The 14,622-nt window shown below is 37.8% G+C and overlaps 1 protein-coding gene across 7 annotated transcripts in view; it reads right to left on the reverse strand.

Annotated features, from left to right (window-relative positions):
- The window catches only part of OPHN1 (oligophrenin 1), a 534,987-nt gene that overhangs the window by 352,094 nt on the left and 168,271 nt on the right, over positions 1 to 14,622 (reverse strand). For all 7 annotated transcript variants that reach the window (XM_088833841.1, XM_088833840.1, XM_088833845.1 and 4 more), the window contains one exon: positions 4,915 to 4,986. In XM_088833841.1, the coding sequence (XP_088689967.1) occupies positions 4,915 to 4,986 (72 nt within the window). The remainder of the gene's footprint in view (positions 1 to 4,914; positions 4,987 to 14,622) is intronic.

The following is a 14,622-nucleotide window of genomic DNA, read 5'->3' on the forward strand; positions in this document are numbered from 1 at the left end:
AACACAATGCACCACGTCAACAAACTGAAGAATAAAAAACGTAATCACCTCAAAAGATGAAGAAAAAGCTTTTGAAAAATTTCAACACCCATTTATAATAAAAACTCTCCATAAAGTAGGCATAGAAGGAATGTATCTCAACACAAAGAAAAATAAACAAACACACAGTAAATATCATTCTCAATGTTGAAAAAGTGAAAGCATTTCCTGTAAGATCAGGAACAAGACAAGAATATTCACTCCAACCACTTTAATTCTACATAGATATGGAAGCCCTAGCCACAGCAACTAGAGAAGAAAAAGAAAAGAAATCCAAAATGGAAAAGAAAATTTTCACTAATTGCCGATGACAAGATACTATACGTAGGAAATCCTAAAGATGCTACAAGAAAACTACTCAAGCTTAGCAATGAATTTGGAAAAGTTGCAAGATACAAAATTAATATGTAAAGATCTCTTGCATTTATACACACTAACAGCAAAATATCAGAAAGAAAAATTAAGGAAATAATTCCAATTCTCATCACATTAGAAAGAATAAATACAATGAACAAATCTACCTAAAACAACACCAACAACAAAATTGTACTGAGAGAATTAAGGCACTGATGAAATAAATCAAAGATGACAAAATAGATGGAGAGATATACCATGTTCTTGGATTTGAAGAATCAATACTGTGAAGATGACTATACTACCCAAAGAAACGTACAGATTCAATGCAAAATCTGTCAAATTATCAATGTTGTTTTTCATAAAATTAGAACAAAAATTTTTACAGTTCATATGGAAAGAAAAAAGACCACAAGTAGCCAAAGCAGTCTTGAGAAAGGAAAACAGATTTGGAAGAATCAGGCTCCCTGACTTCAGACTATACTACAAAATTATAGTAATCAAAATAGAAATACTAGCACAGAAACAGAAATATAGATCAATGGGATAGGACAGGAAGTCCAGAGAAAAACTTATGCAACTAAGGTAAACTAATCTATGCCAAAGGGGGCAAGAATATATGATGGGTAAAAGATAGTTTCTTTAGTAAGTAGTGCTGGGAAAATTGGACAGCAACACGTAAAATTGAGATTAGAACACTCCCTAAAACCATACAAACCAGTCAAAGGAAATCAACCCTGAATATTCATTGGAAAGACTGATGCTGAAGCTTCAATACTTTGGCCACCTGATGCAAAGAGCCAACTCATTGGAAAAGACCCTGATGCTGGGATAGATTAAAGGCAAGAGGAGAAGGGGATGACAGCGGATGAGATCGTTCGATGTCATCACTGACTTAATGGACATGAATTTGAGCAAACTCTGGAAGATAATGAAGAACAGGGAATCCTGGCATGCTGCAATCCATTGGGGTCACAAAGAGAGAGACAAAACTCAGCAACTGAACAACACCACCACCACCATACGTAAAAGTAAACTCAAAGTGGATTAAAGACAACATAAGATCTGATACGAGAAACCTGTATGCAGGTCAGGAAGCAACAGTTAGAACTGGACATGGAACAACAGACTGGTTCCAAATAGGAAAAGGTGTACGTCAAGGTTGTATATTGTCACCTTGCTTATTTAACTTATATGCAGAGTACATCATGAGGAACGCTGGGCTGGAAGAAGCACAGGCTGGAATCAAGATTGCTGGGAGAAATATCAATAACCTCAGATATGCAGATGACACTACCCTTATGGCAGAAAGTGAAGAGGAACTCAAAAGCCTCTTGATGAAAGTGAAAGAGGAGAGTGAAAAGGTTGGCGTGAAACTCAACATTCAGAAAACAAAGATCATGGCATCTGGTCCCATCACTTCATGGCAAATAGATAGAAAAACAGTGGAAACAGTGTCAGACTTTATTTTTTTGGGCTCCAAAATCACTGCAGATGCTGATTTCAGCCATGAAATTAAAAGACGCTTGCTCCTTGGAAGGAAAGTTATGACCAACCTTGATAGTATATTAAAGAGCAGAGACATTACTTTGCCAACCAAGGTCCGTCTAGTCAAGGCAATGGTTTTTCCCGTGGTCATGTATGGATGTGAGAGTTGGACTGTGAAGAAAGCTGATTGCCAAAGAATCGATGCTTTTGAACTGTGGTGTTGGAGAAGACTCTTGAGAGTCCCTTATACTGCAAGGAGATCCAACCAGTCCATTCTAAAGGAGATCAATCCTGGATATTCATTGGAGGGACTGATGCTAAAGCTGAAACTGCAATACTTTGGCCACCTCATGCGACGAGTTGACTCACTGGAAAAGACTCTGATGCTGGGAAAGGTTGGGGGCGGGAGGAGAAGGGGACGATGGAGAATGAGATGGCTGGATGGCATCACCGACTCTGTGGACATGAGTTTGAGTGTACTCCGGGAGTTGGTGATGGACAGGGAGGCCTGGCGTGCTGTGATTCATGGGGTCGCGGAGAGTCGGACACGACTGAGCGACTGAACTGAACTGAACTGAAGATCTGATACTATAAAACTCATAGAGGAAAACAGGTTGAACACCCTTTGACATAAATGACTCTAAGACTTTTTTTGATCGGCTTCCTAGAGTAATGAAAATAAAAATAAATTAATTAAACTTAAAAGCTTGTGCACAGCAAAGGAAACCATAAATAAAACAAAAGGACAACCCATAAAATGGGAGAAAATATTTGAAAATGAAATGTCAGAAAAGGAATCAATCTACAAAATATAAAAACAGCTCCTACAGCTCAATATCAATAAAATCAACAACCCAGTCAAAAAATGCACAGAAGATCTACAGAGACAATTCTCCCAAGAAATCATATCATGGCCAAAAAGCACATGAAAAATGTTCAATATCATTAATTATCAGAGAACTTCAAATAAAAACTACAATGAGGCATCACTTCACAAACTTCAGAATGGCCATCATCAAAGAAATCTATGAAGAATAAATGCTGGAGAGGGTGTGGAGAAAAGGGAATCCTCACACACCGTTGGTGAGAATGTAAACTGACACAGCCACTATGCAGAACACTATGAAGATTCCATAAAAATATATTAATAAAAGTAGAACTACCATGTGACCCAGCAATCCCACTACTTGGCATATACTTGGAGAAAAAAGGAATTCAAAAAGATACATGCACCCCAATATTCATTGAAATAGCTAGGAGATGGTATGACAGGGCTGTATATTGTCACCCTGTTTATTTAACTTATATGCAGAATACATCATGTAAAATGTCAGGCTGCATGAATCACAAGCTGAATCAAGATTGCCAGGGAAAATATCAACAACCTCAGATATGCAGATGATACAAATATAATGGCAGAAAGTGAAGACGAACTAAAGATCTCTTGATGAAGATGAAAGAGGAGTATGAAAAAGCTGGCTTAAAACTCAACATTCAAAAAACTAAGATCATGGCATCCAGTCCCATCACTTCATGGCAAATAGATGGGGGGAAAGTAGAAACAATGGCAGATTTTGTTTTCTTGGGCGCCAAAATCACTGCAGATGGTGACTGCAGCCATGAAATTAAAAGACGCTTGCTCCTTCGATGAAAAACTAAGACAAACCTAGACAGTATAGTAAAAAGCAGAGACATCACTTTGCTGACAAAGGTCCATTTAGTCAAAGCTACGGTTTTTCCAGTAGTCATGTAAGGATGTGAGAGTTGGACTATAAAGAAATCTGAGCATCGAAGAACTGATGCTTTTGAATTGTGGTGTTGGAGAAGACTCTTGAGAGTTCCTTGATTTGCAAGGAGATCAACCGGTCAATCTTAGAGGAAATCAATCATGAATATACATTGGAAGGGCTGATGCTGAAGCTGAAGCTCCAATACTTGGCCACCTGATCAAAGAGCCGACTCATTGGAAAAGACCCTGATGCTGGGAAAAATTGAAGTCAAAAGGAGAGGGGGTGGCAGAGGATTAGATCTTTAGATAGCATCACCAACTGAAAGGAAATGATTTAGAGCAAACACTGGGAGAATGTGTAGGACAGGGAAGCCTGGCAGGCTGCAGTCCATGTGATTGCAAAGAGTTGAACACAATTTAGCAACTGAACAACAATAACAGGACATGGAAGCATCTTAGAAAATTCATTGGCAATAATTTATCCGTTGATGGACCTTTGTGCTGTTTCCAGTTTGGGAGCTATCACGAATAAAGTTTCTCCAAATATTCTCATGAAAAAGAAGAAATTTGACAAGTATTCATGCCCCTTCATGAGACACTGGGGAATCAGAGAGATCCATGGGAATTTGACATTATCTAGTGCAAAGCTGCCCAGTAGAAATTTCTACAATAATGGAAACGTTCTATGTTTGCACTATCCAATACAACAGCCACTAAGCATTTGAAACGTGACTAGCATGTCTGAGAAACTAATTTTATTTTATTTATATAGTTTTTGGCTACCATATTGGATAGCATAGATATAGACAGTATAGTTTAATGGAAAGAATGTGGGATTTGAAGCTAAATAGATCCTCAGTTTTAAATCTTAGTGACTGTCAGTTACTAATTACATCACGATAATTTTGGTCATGTTCTTTATCTTGTGCAAACTTCAGTTTTCTTATTTGTAAAATGGGGATAATACCAGAACCACACAGGTTTGTTGTGATTACGAGAATGAATGTAAAACACCTAGCCCAGGGCTCGGCACATAGTAAGTCATCTTTAAATAATATCTATTATTATCAAGTTCCCCATTTTCCATATGGAGAATCTGAAGCTCCAAAAGGAGAAATATCTTGTCCACAGTTACAAAACTAGCTGGAAGCACAGTCAGGAGTCAAATCTAGATTTTCTCACTTTCTGACAAGAAGTTTTCTTATAAAGATGAATCCTCCTCAAGCTTGAAGGGTGAAGGGTGGTAGCCCAAACAACTATCCACATGCTATACAAAAATATCTATACATGTAGAAAAAATGTACCTTTGTGAAGCCTATTTGTTCCTTCCGGAAATTTTCCAGGGGTTTGATCAGCAAATCACTAGCATTGTGTACCTAGAGAAAAAGAAAAAACACACAAAATAACTTTCAAATTAGCAAGGTTCAGATTCAAGATTCACTGTTACTAGGATATTTCCTTATAATACACCATCAATCTGTATTAGTGCAAAATGTTAACTAGTTTGCTGGTTTGTTGGGTTTTGTTACTGTTTTCCCATATTGGTCTTTTAAAATCAAATGCTTTCAGAGAAAATGAGAGAAGAAACATTAGGGGCCTTTCTCTGTAACTTTACTGGTAGTATAATCTGAGTTTTTAATTGATAAATATCCAGAGTCATGATCAGAAACAGACACAGGAAGCCTGAAGTATGTGTGGAAAAGAGAAGAAAAGGGGAATGCAAAAACACGTGAAAAGGGCAATTGCACCAAGTACAAATCATTTCATGGAAAGCAAATGAGTTAACAGTAATAGCACCAGGAAAGATCCCAGTAATTTGTTTCCAGTCCTGCCCTGGTTTGTCATAAAGCCAGATCATTTCCCTCAGAACTAGGAATCTATTACAGCATCACAGAGAATACTGGACCAGGCCTTCAAAAGACTTAACTATATGCTCAGAACCTGACAGTAACAGTCTTTCCACGTACTAAAAATATTGGCAATATTGGTTTTGGAAATTAAAAACATCATAGCCAAACCAGAGTCCTTGTACACTAGGAAGGCAGAGATATACAAAGCTTTGTTTTTCATATAAACCTCTTGGGAATTTGCATCTATCCAATGCAACAAGCAGGGTTTGTTTTTCAGAGGTGCAAGTTAGCTATGCTTTAATTTTGATCCATTATAAGACAAGAAAAAAAAAGAGGGACTGGTTTCCTTATCTGATGAGACTGAAGTGTCAGTAAGACAAGAAATATCTTTAAAACAAAAACAGAAGACAGAATAGAAAGCCAGTTTTGACCAGTCTTATATTTTCCAAAAGTGAAAGTTGCTCTGTCATGTCCGACTCTTTGTGACCCCATGGACTATACAGTCCATGGAATTCTCCAGGCCAGAATTTTCTAGAGTGGGTAGTCTTTCCGTTCTCCAGGGGATCCTCCCAACCCAGAGATCAAACCCAGGTCTCCTGCATTGCAGTCAGATTCTTTACCAACTGAGCTATCAGGAAACCCCTTATTTTCCAAACTAAGAAGCAATTTTTAAACTATCAACAAAGAGCAAGGCAAGTTGAGGCATTAATACATATTGCATTCAGGTCCTATAAGCAGGACCTCTTATTTTGCATCCAGGTATGATTTAAGGTTCAAATAATTGGGCAAACTCTAGTCCAATCAAAGCTCCATGACTATCTTCAATTGAAAACTATAATATTCTTACTAAAAGTACCAGCCTGTCTCTCTTGCCTAATACATGCTACTTTTCCTTGGATTGTGAATTATGTACTATCAACTTTATGTACCCACCTGGAAATAAATTAAGTCATTGGTGTCACAGATCACATATAGGGAGTAATTTTTTTTTCCTTTGCTACTGTGGAAGTTTTAAAGTGTGGCCACCAATTCTATGATACTCCTCCCACTGAGATGAAAGGCCTCTATTTTCTCTACCTTGAATACAAGTGAGTTTGTTCCTGTTCTGAACCAACAAAATACAGCAGAAGAGATACTACATGATATCTCAGGCTAGGTCAAAAAAGCCAGTAACTTCTACCTGGTTGCCTTGGAACAGTCCTCATAATATCTGAGCCACAGTATAAGAAGTTGAAATATCCTGCCACTACCAAGCTAGAGGGGTCAAATATAGACATTCTTGTCAGTAGTCCAGCTGAGCTCAGGCTTCCAGTCATCTCACTAAGGAGTCAGATATGTAAGTGAAGCTATTTTTTATCTTCCATACCACCCCATATCCCAAGTGAATACCACCACACAGAGCAGAAGAATCTCCCAGGTGACCCCTGCCTGTATTCCTGACCAAAAAAAAAAAAAAAAATGAAACAAAATTAAACAGTTTTAGTTTAACTTGATAAGTTTTAGAATAAGGTGTTATGTAGCAATAGATCATTAGTAAATGAGTCTTTGATGGTTAACATAATACAAAAATAAGGTATTGAAAGTACACTGTTTAAGATCATTTTTGGCAGTCCTCAAAAACAGACCTTACCATTGCCAATAGAGTTCCCTTCAGAGTCAGAACGGCACCTAGGCAAGCTTATAGAGAAAGTCTGTTATCCATATTTTTAAAGGACACTTTCAGAGGTACTACTACCTCCTCCACTGTACTTGTTAAGAAATAAAGGCTGCAAAGCTTCTCTTTGTTTGTTTTCTCCATAGTTTCTTCCACACTTTAAAACTTATTTATGAGAATGACTAGATATTTGCAGTTGTCTCATGCTAGAACTGTGATCTTCCTCCCTCTTCTACTAAAGCTTTTTTGGCCTCCTCTTTGAGAAATGATAAAAAGCTCTTTAACAGCTACCATACTGAGGTACACAAGTACTTTTACTATACTTCCAGGAGATGAAAGAGATGCAGTCAAGCAATAAATTCCTGGCATGTTGTAAAAGGCCTTCATTTGGCCCTACCTTCACAGCAGCATTCCTGGAATTAAATGGGAAATGGGAAGCCAACACTCAATATATGATTGAAGAATTGAGGGAGCACACTATAATTAAAGACAGAAGAAAATTAGTTAGTCCTGTGGAAAATAGCGAGAAGAATGGTGAGGAAAACATCTCAAAAGGTGCATGTTTTAGAGCTTTGGAGTAAATAAAAGAAGTCAGGAAACAAATAAGGCTTAATAGCTGTACAGATGACATTTATAATGGCATCTGAATGAAATGGGGATGAATGCCATTGAGATCAAATTTGTAGCAGTCCAAAACCTCTTGTGATAGAAGAAAACATTAAACTAATGGGGCATCTAATAGGCTCCGGGAATACTACCCATACTGGACTCTTAAGTATCTTCTTAAAAGCAAATTTCTTAAATGAAGAAAATTTCCAAAGTCAAATTTCCACAAGCCTAATCTTTTAGGCAACAAAAGATAACTAGAAACATTTATATGATCAGTGTTTTTTCTATTTATGCAACACTTCCATATTCATTTTATCATTTGGAGTATATACAAAAAACATGGGAGGTGGGAAATATTTTCTCATTCTACATATAAAAAAAGGTAGACTAGAAGAAATAAAGTGATTAGTGTGAAGTCAACAACCAAGTTATTGGCACAGAAATGATTTCCCTGCTTAAAGGCCCTGCCTTCAATCCTAACTCTCCAGGAGCCGAGATAAAATGGTAGCAGTATTCTGAGAAACCACACTGTTGAAAAGGAAGAGTGATTGCTTCTTGTTGAAGCAGGAAGATTAAAGAGCTCTTCCTATCAGAATAAATGGTTTTAACAAAACTGAGCTGCCAATAGAAAGTCATCTAATGACTGAAAGGTAAGATAGACCATTTTGTGGTCCTTTACATTGCTTCCAATTCAACCACATGCTCCTAATAAAAATAAATATTGAACAACATAGGTACTTCCATATTTAAGTCTCAAATAACTTTGGAGTGTGTCTAAAGACATGCATTTCTACCAATTTTTCCAGGTGACAATGCTGGTAGAGGTCTAGGAATCACAGAAAAAGTTGTTGTTTTTTTTCCTAAACTGTTAAAATAGTTCACAAAAAAAATATTTAAAAAAAATTAATAGGAGGGAACTATAAAATTCTGATGAAAGAAATCAAAGAAGATATAAATAATGAAGAGATAACTGATGCTCATGAATAGTAAGACAATATTTGTAAGATGTTAGTTTTTCCAAACTTAATCTATAGATTCAACATAATACCAAAATTCCAGCAATTTATTTTGTGGACATTGATAAATAAGTTCTAAAGTTTCTACCCTACTTCACAATTTATTTACAAACTTACATTAAATCAAGATAGTGTGGTGTTGGTCCAAAACATTTTTCACAGAGCTAGAACATAAAATAGACAAAAGTTTCAGAATTTCCAAAACAATTCTGAGGAAAAAGAACAAAGCTAGAGACATAACTCACCCAGACTTAAGACAACATTACAAACCTACAGTTATCCAAACAGCATGGTATTGGCACAAATGCAGATCAATAGAAAGGAATATCAATTCATTGGAAGGACTGATGCTGAAGCTGAAGTTTCAATACTTTGGACACCTGATGCAAACAGCCAACTCATTGGAAAAGACCTTAATGCTGGGAAAGACAAAGGCAGGAAGTGAAGGGGGTGACAGAGGATGAGATGTTGGATGGCATCATTAACTCAGTGGACATGAGATTCAGCAAATTCCAGGACATACTGAAGGACAGAGAAGTCTGGCGTGCAGCAGTTCACGGGGGTCACAAAGAGTCAGATACAACTTAGCCACTGAACAACAACAACAAGAAAAGAATAGAGAACCCAGAAATAAATCTACAGACACACAGTCAATTAAACTATAACAATGCGTTCAAGAAGTAGATAAAATATAGTCTCTACAATAAGTGGTGTTGGAAAAGCTGGACAGGTACACGTAAATCAATGAAATTAGAATGCACCTCACACTCTATATAAAAATGAACTCAAAATGTTAAAAAGATCTAAATATAAGACATGACACCATAAAGATTCTAGAAGGGAACATAGGCAAAGCATTCTCTGACATAAATCAGCAATGTTTTCTTAGCTCAGTCTCTGAAAGCAAAATAAATAAAAGCAAAAATAAACATAAGACTTAATGAAACTTAAAAGCTCTTGTACAGCAAAGAAATCATCAAACCGAAAAAACATCCTACAGAAGAGAAGAAAGTATTTGCAAACAATGTGAATAACAAGGAGTTAATAGCCAAAATATGCAAACAGCTCACACAATTTAATATTAAAAAAAATTAAAAACAAGACAAAACACCAAAATAGACATTTTTCCAAAGAACCATAGATGGTCAACAGTCACATGAAAAGGTACTAAATATCACTAAATAATTAGAGAAATGCAAATCAAAACCACAAGGTATCACCTCACACATTTGCTGTTCATAGGGAAAGCTAGGGAATGCCAGAAAAACATCTACCTCTGTTTCACAAAAGCCTTTGAATGTGTGGATCATAATAAACTGTGGAAAGCTCTTAAAGAGATGGGAATACCAGACCATCTTACCTGTCTCCTGAGACACCTGTATGCAAGTCAAGAAACAACAGTTAGAACACTGTATGGAACAACTGGTTGGTTCAAGATTGAGAAAGGAGTATAACATGGCTGTCTGCAGTCACCCTGCTTGTTTAATCCATATGCTGAGCACATCATGAGAAATGCCAAGCTGGATAAGTTGTAAGCTGGAATCAAGATAGGCAGGAGAAAGATCAACAACCTCAGATATCCGCATGTTACCATTCAAATGGCAGAAAGCAAAAATGAACTAAAGAGTATCTTGATGAGGGTGAAGGAGGAGAGTGAAAGAGCTGGCTTAAAACTAAATATTAAAAAAAATTAATATCATGGCAGCCAGCTCCATTACTTCATGGTAAATAGAAGGGAAAATGGTGGAAGTAATGACAGATTTCCTCTGTTTGGGCTCTAAAATCACTGCAGATGGTGACTGTAGCCATGAAATCAGAAGACGTTTGCTTCTTGGCAGGAAAACAATGGCAAACCTAGACAGTGTGTTGAAAAGAAGAGACATTATTTTGCTGACAAATGTCCATATAGTCAAGGCTATGGTCTTCCCAAACGTCACGTACGGTTGTAAGAGGTGGACCATAAAGAAGGCAGAGCACTGAAGAATTGATGCCTTCCAACTGTGGTGCTGGAGAAGACTCTTGAGAGTTCCTTGGACAGCAAGGAGATCAAACCAGTTAATCTTAAAGAAAATCAACCCGGAATACTCATTTAGAATGACTGATATTGAAGCTCAAACTCCAGTAATTTGGTCATCTGTTGTGAACAATTGATGCACTGAAAAGTCCCTAATGCTGGGAAAGATTGAGGGCAGAAGGAGAAAAGGGCATCAGAGGATGAGATGGCTGGATGGCATCACCAATGTAATGGACACAAACTTGGGCAGACTTTGGGAGATGGTGAGTGACCAGGGGGCTTGCTGTGCTGCAGTCCATGGGGTCACAAAGAGTCAGAAAAAATGGGGCAAGTGAACAACATCACCTCACACTGGTCAGAATGGTCATCATTAAAAATTCTACAAATAATAAATACTTCTAGGATATAAGAAAGCCTTCCTCCATGATCAATGCAAAGAAATAGAGGAAAACAACAGAATGGGAAAGACTAGAGATCTCTTCAAGAAAATTAGAGATACCGAGGGGACATTTCATGCAAAGATGGGCTCAATAAAGGACAGAAATTGTATGGACCTAACAGAAGCAGAAGATATTAAGAAGAGGTGGCAAGAATACACAGAAGAACTGTACAAAAAAGATCTTCACGACCAAGATAATCACGATGGTGTGATCACTCACCTAGAGCCAGACATCCTGGAATGTGAAGTCAAGTGTGCCTTAGAAAGCATCACTAGGAACAAAGCTAGTGGAAGTGATGGAATTCCAGTTGAGCTATTTCAAATCCTGAAAGATGATGCTGTGAAAGTGCTGCACTCAATATGTCAGAAAATTTGGAAACCTCAGGAGTGGCCACAGGACTGGAAAAGGTCAGTTTTCATTCCAATCCCAAAGAAAGGCAATGCCCAAGTATGCTCAAACTACCACACAACTGCACTCATCTCACACGCTAGTAAAGTCATGCTCAAAATTCTCCAAGCCAGGCTTCGGCAATATGTGAACCATAAACTTCCAGATGTTCAAGCTGGTTTTAGAAAAGGCAAAGGAACCAGAGATCAAATTGCCGACATCTGCTGAATCATCAAAAAAGCAAGAGAGTTCCAGAAAAATATCTATTTCTGCTTCATTGACTATGCCAAAGCCTTTGACTGTGTGGATCACAATAAACTGTGGAACATTCTGAAAGAGATGGGAATACCAGACCACCTGACCTGCCTCTTGAGAAACCTGTATGCAGGTCAAGAAGCAACAGTTAGAACTGGACATGGAACAACAGACTGGTTCCAAATAGGAAAAGGAGTACGTGAAGGCTGTATATTGTCACCCTGCTTATTTAACTTCTATGCAGAGTACATCATGAGAAACGCTGGGCTGGAAGAAGCACAAGCTGGAATCAAGATTGCTGGGAGAAATATCAATAACCTCAGATATGCAGATGACAACCACCCTTATGGCAGAAAGTGAAGAGGAGAGTGAAAAAGTTGGCTTAATGCTCAACATTCAGAAAACAAAGATCATGGCATCTGGCCCCATCACCTCATGGGAAATAGATGGGGTAACAGTGGAAATAGTGTCAGACTTTATTTTTCTGGGCTCCAAAATCACTGCAGATGGTGACTGCAGCCATGAAATTAAAAGACATTTACTCCTTGGAAGGAAAGTTATAACCACCCTAGATGGCATATTACAAAGCAGAGACATTACTTTGCCAGAAAAGTTCTGTCTAGTCGAGGCTATGGTTTTTCCAGTGGTCATGTATGGATGTGAGAGTTGGACTGTGAAGAAAGCTGATCGCCAAAGAATTAATGCTTTTGAACTGTGGTGTTGGGAAAGACTCTTGAGAGTCCCTTGGACTGCAAGGAGATCCAACCAGTCCATCCTAAAGGGGATCAGTCATAGGTGTTCACTGGAAGGACTGATGCTAAAGCTGAAACTCCAATACTTTGGCCACCTCATGATGAGTTGACTCACTGGAAAAGACTCTGATGCTGGGAGGGATTGGGGCAGGAGGAGAAGGGGCCGACAGAGGATGAGATGGCTGGATGGCATCACCAAATCGATGCATATGAGTTTGGGTGAGCTCCGGGAGTTGGTGATGGACAAGGAGGCCCGGTGTGCTGCGATTCATGGGTTCACAAAGTGTCAGAAACGACTGAGCGACTGAACTGAACTGAGAAAAGATACAGAGAAAAGTGAACCCTTACACAGTTTGTGGAAATGTAATGTGGTACATCCACTATGGAAAACAGTATGGAGGTTCCTTAAAAAACTAAAAATAGAGCTATCATATGATCTAGCAATCACATTCCTATGGATATATCCCGAAAAATTGAGAATTTAATTCCAAAAGATACATGTACCCCAATGTACATAGCAGCACTATTACAACAGCCAAGACATAGAAACATCCAAGTGCCCATCAACACATTTTTGGCTTAAGAAGATGTGATATATATATATCACATCTTATACATATCATATACATATATATATATATATATTTATTTATTTATTTATTTATTCATTCTGTGCTTAGTTGCTAAATCATGTCTGACTCTTTGCAACCCCATGGACTGTAGCCCACCAGGCACCTCTGTCCATGGGCATTTTCCAGGCAAGAATAGTGGAGTGGGTTGCCATGGCCTCCTCCAAGTGTTCTTCCCAACTCAGGATCGAACTCAGGCCTCCCACATTGAAGTCGGATTCTTTACTGTCTGACCCACCAGGGAAGCCCATACACATGTGGTATATATATACACCATGTATAAATATATATATATATATATATGTTTATATATACATATATGTATATATAAGCATACATTCATACAATGGCATATTAGCAATAAAAAAGCATGGAATATTGTCATTTGCAGCAACAGGGATGGACCTAGAGATGACCATACTAAGTGAAGTAAGTCAGACAGTATCATATAATATCATTTACATGTGGAAGCTAAAAAATAATACAAATGAATCTATATACAAAACAGAAACACACTCACAGACATAAAAAGTAAATTTACTGTTACCAAAGGGGAACAGGAGGTGAGGAGGATTAGGAATATAGGATTAACACACACAAACTACTATACCTAAAATAGATAAGCAATGAGGATTTACTGTATAGCACAGGGAACTATATTCAACATCTTGTAATATCTGATAATGGAAAATAATTTTAATATATATGTATCTGAATCATAGGTTTCCCCAGTGACTTGGGAGTAGAGAATCCACCTGCAATACAGAAGACAAGGGTTCAGTCCCTGATTCAGGAAGATCCCCTGGAGAAGGAAATAACAATACACCCCAGTATTCTTGCCTGGAAAATCCCATGGACAAAGGAGCTTGACAGACTATAGTCCATGGGGTCACAAAAGATTCAGACATGACTAAGTGACTAAACAAGAGCAACATATATCTGACACAATAATTAAATTAACTATATTTCAATATTTTTTAATTTTGAAAAAAATGTATAATATTGCTGAAGAAATAGACAAATAGATCAATGGAAGAGAACAGAGCCCAGATATAGATTCACACAGAAATAATCCATTGATCTTTGCCAAAGAAGCTAAAGTAATTCAATGGAGAAAGGACAATCCTTTAAGAAATAGTGATGAAACAACCAGATATCCACATTAAAAAAAAAAAATCTGGAGACAATTCTCACAGTTTCTCAAGAATTAGCTCAAAAGGGGAAAAAGGCCGGAAGAATATGGCAGAGGAGTAAGATAGGGAGATCATCAGCCTCCCCACAAATACATAAAATACTCAATAAGATATGGAACAACTCCTACAAAGCAACCTCCTACAAAGACCTCAGGCCTCCAGAGGGCAGGCTAAGCTCCCTGGAATGAGGTAGGAGAGAAGATGGAGACATAA

Source organism: Moschus berezovskii, chromosome X (assembly GCF_049115385.1).
Source record: "Moschus berezovskii isolate FMDL1 chromosome X, NW_MosBer_1.0, whole genome shotgun sequence".
Taxonomy (NCBI): domain Eukaryota; kingdom Metazoa; phylum Chordata; class Mammalia; order Artiodactyla; family Moschidae; genus Moschus; species Moschus berezovskii.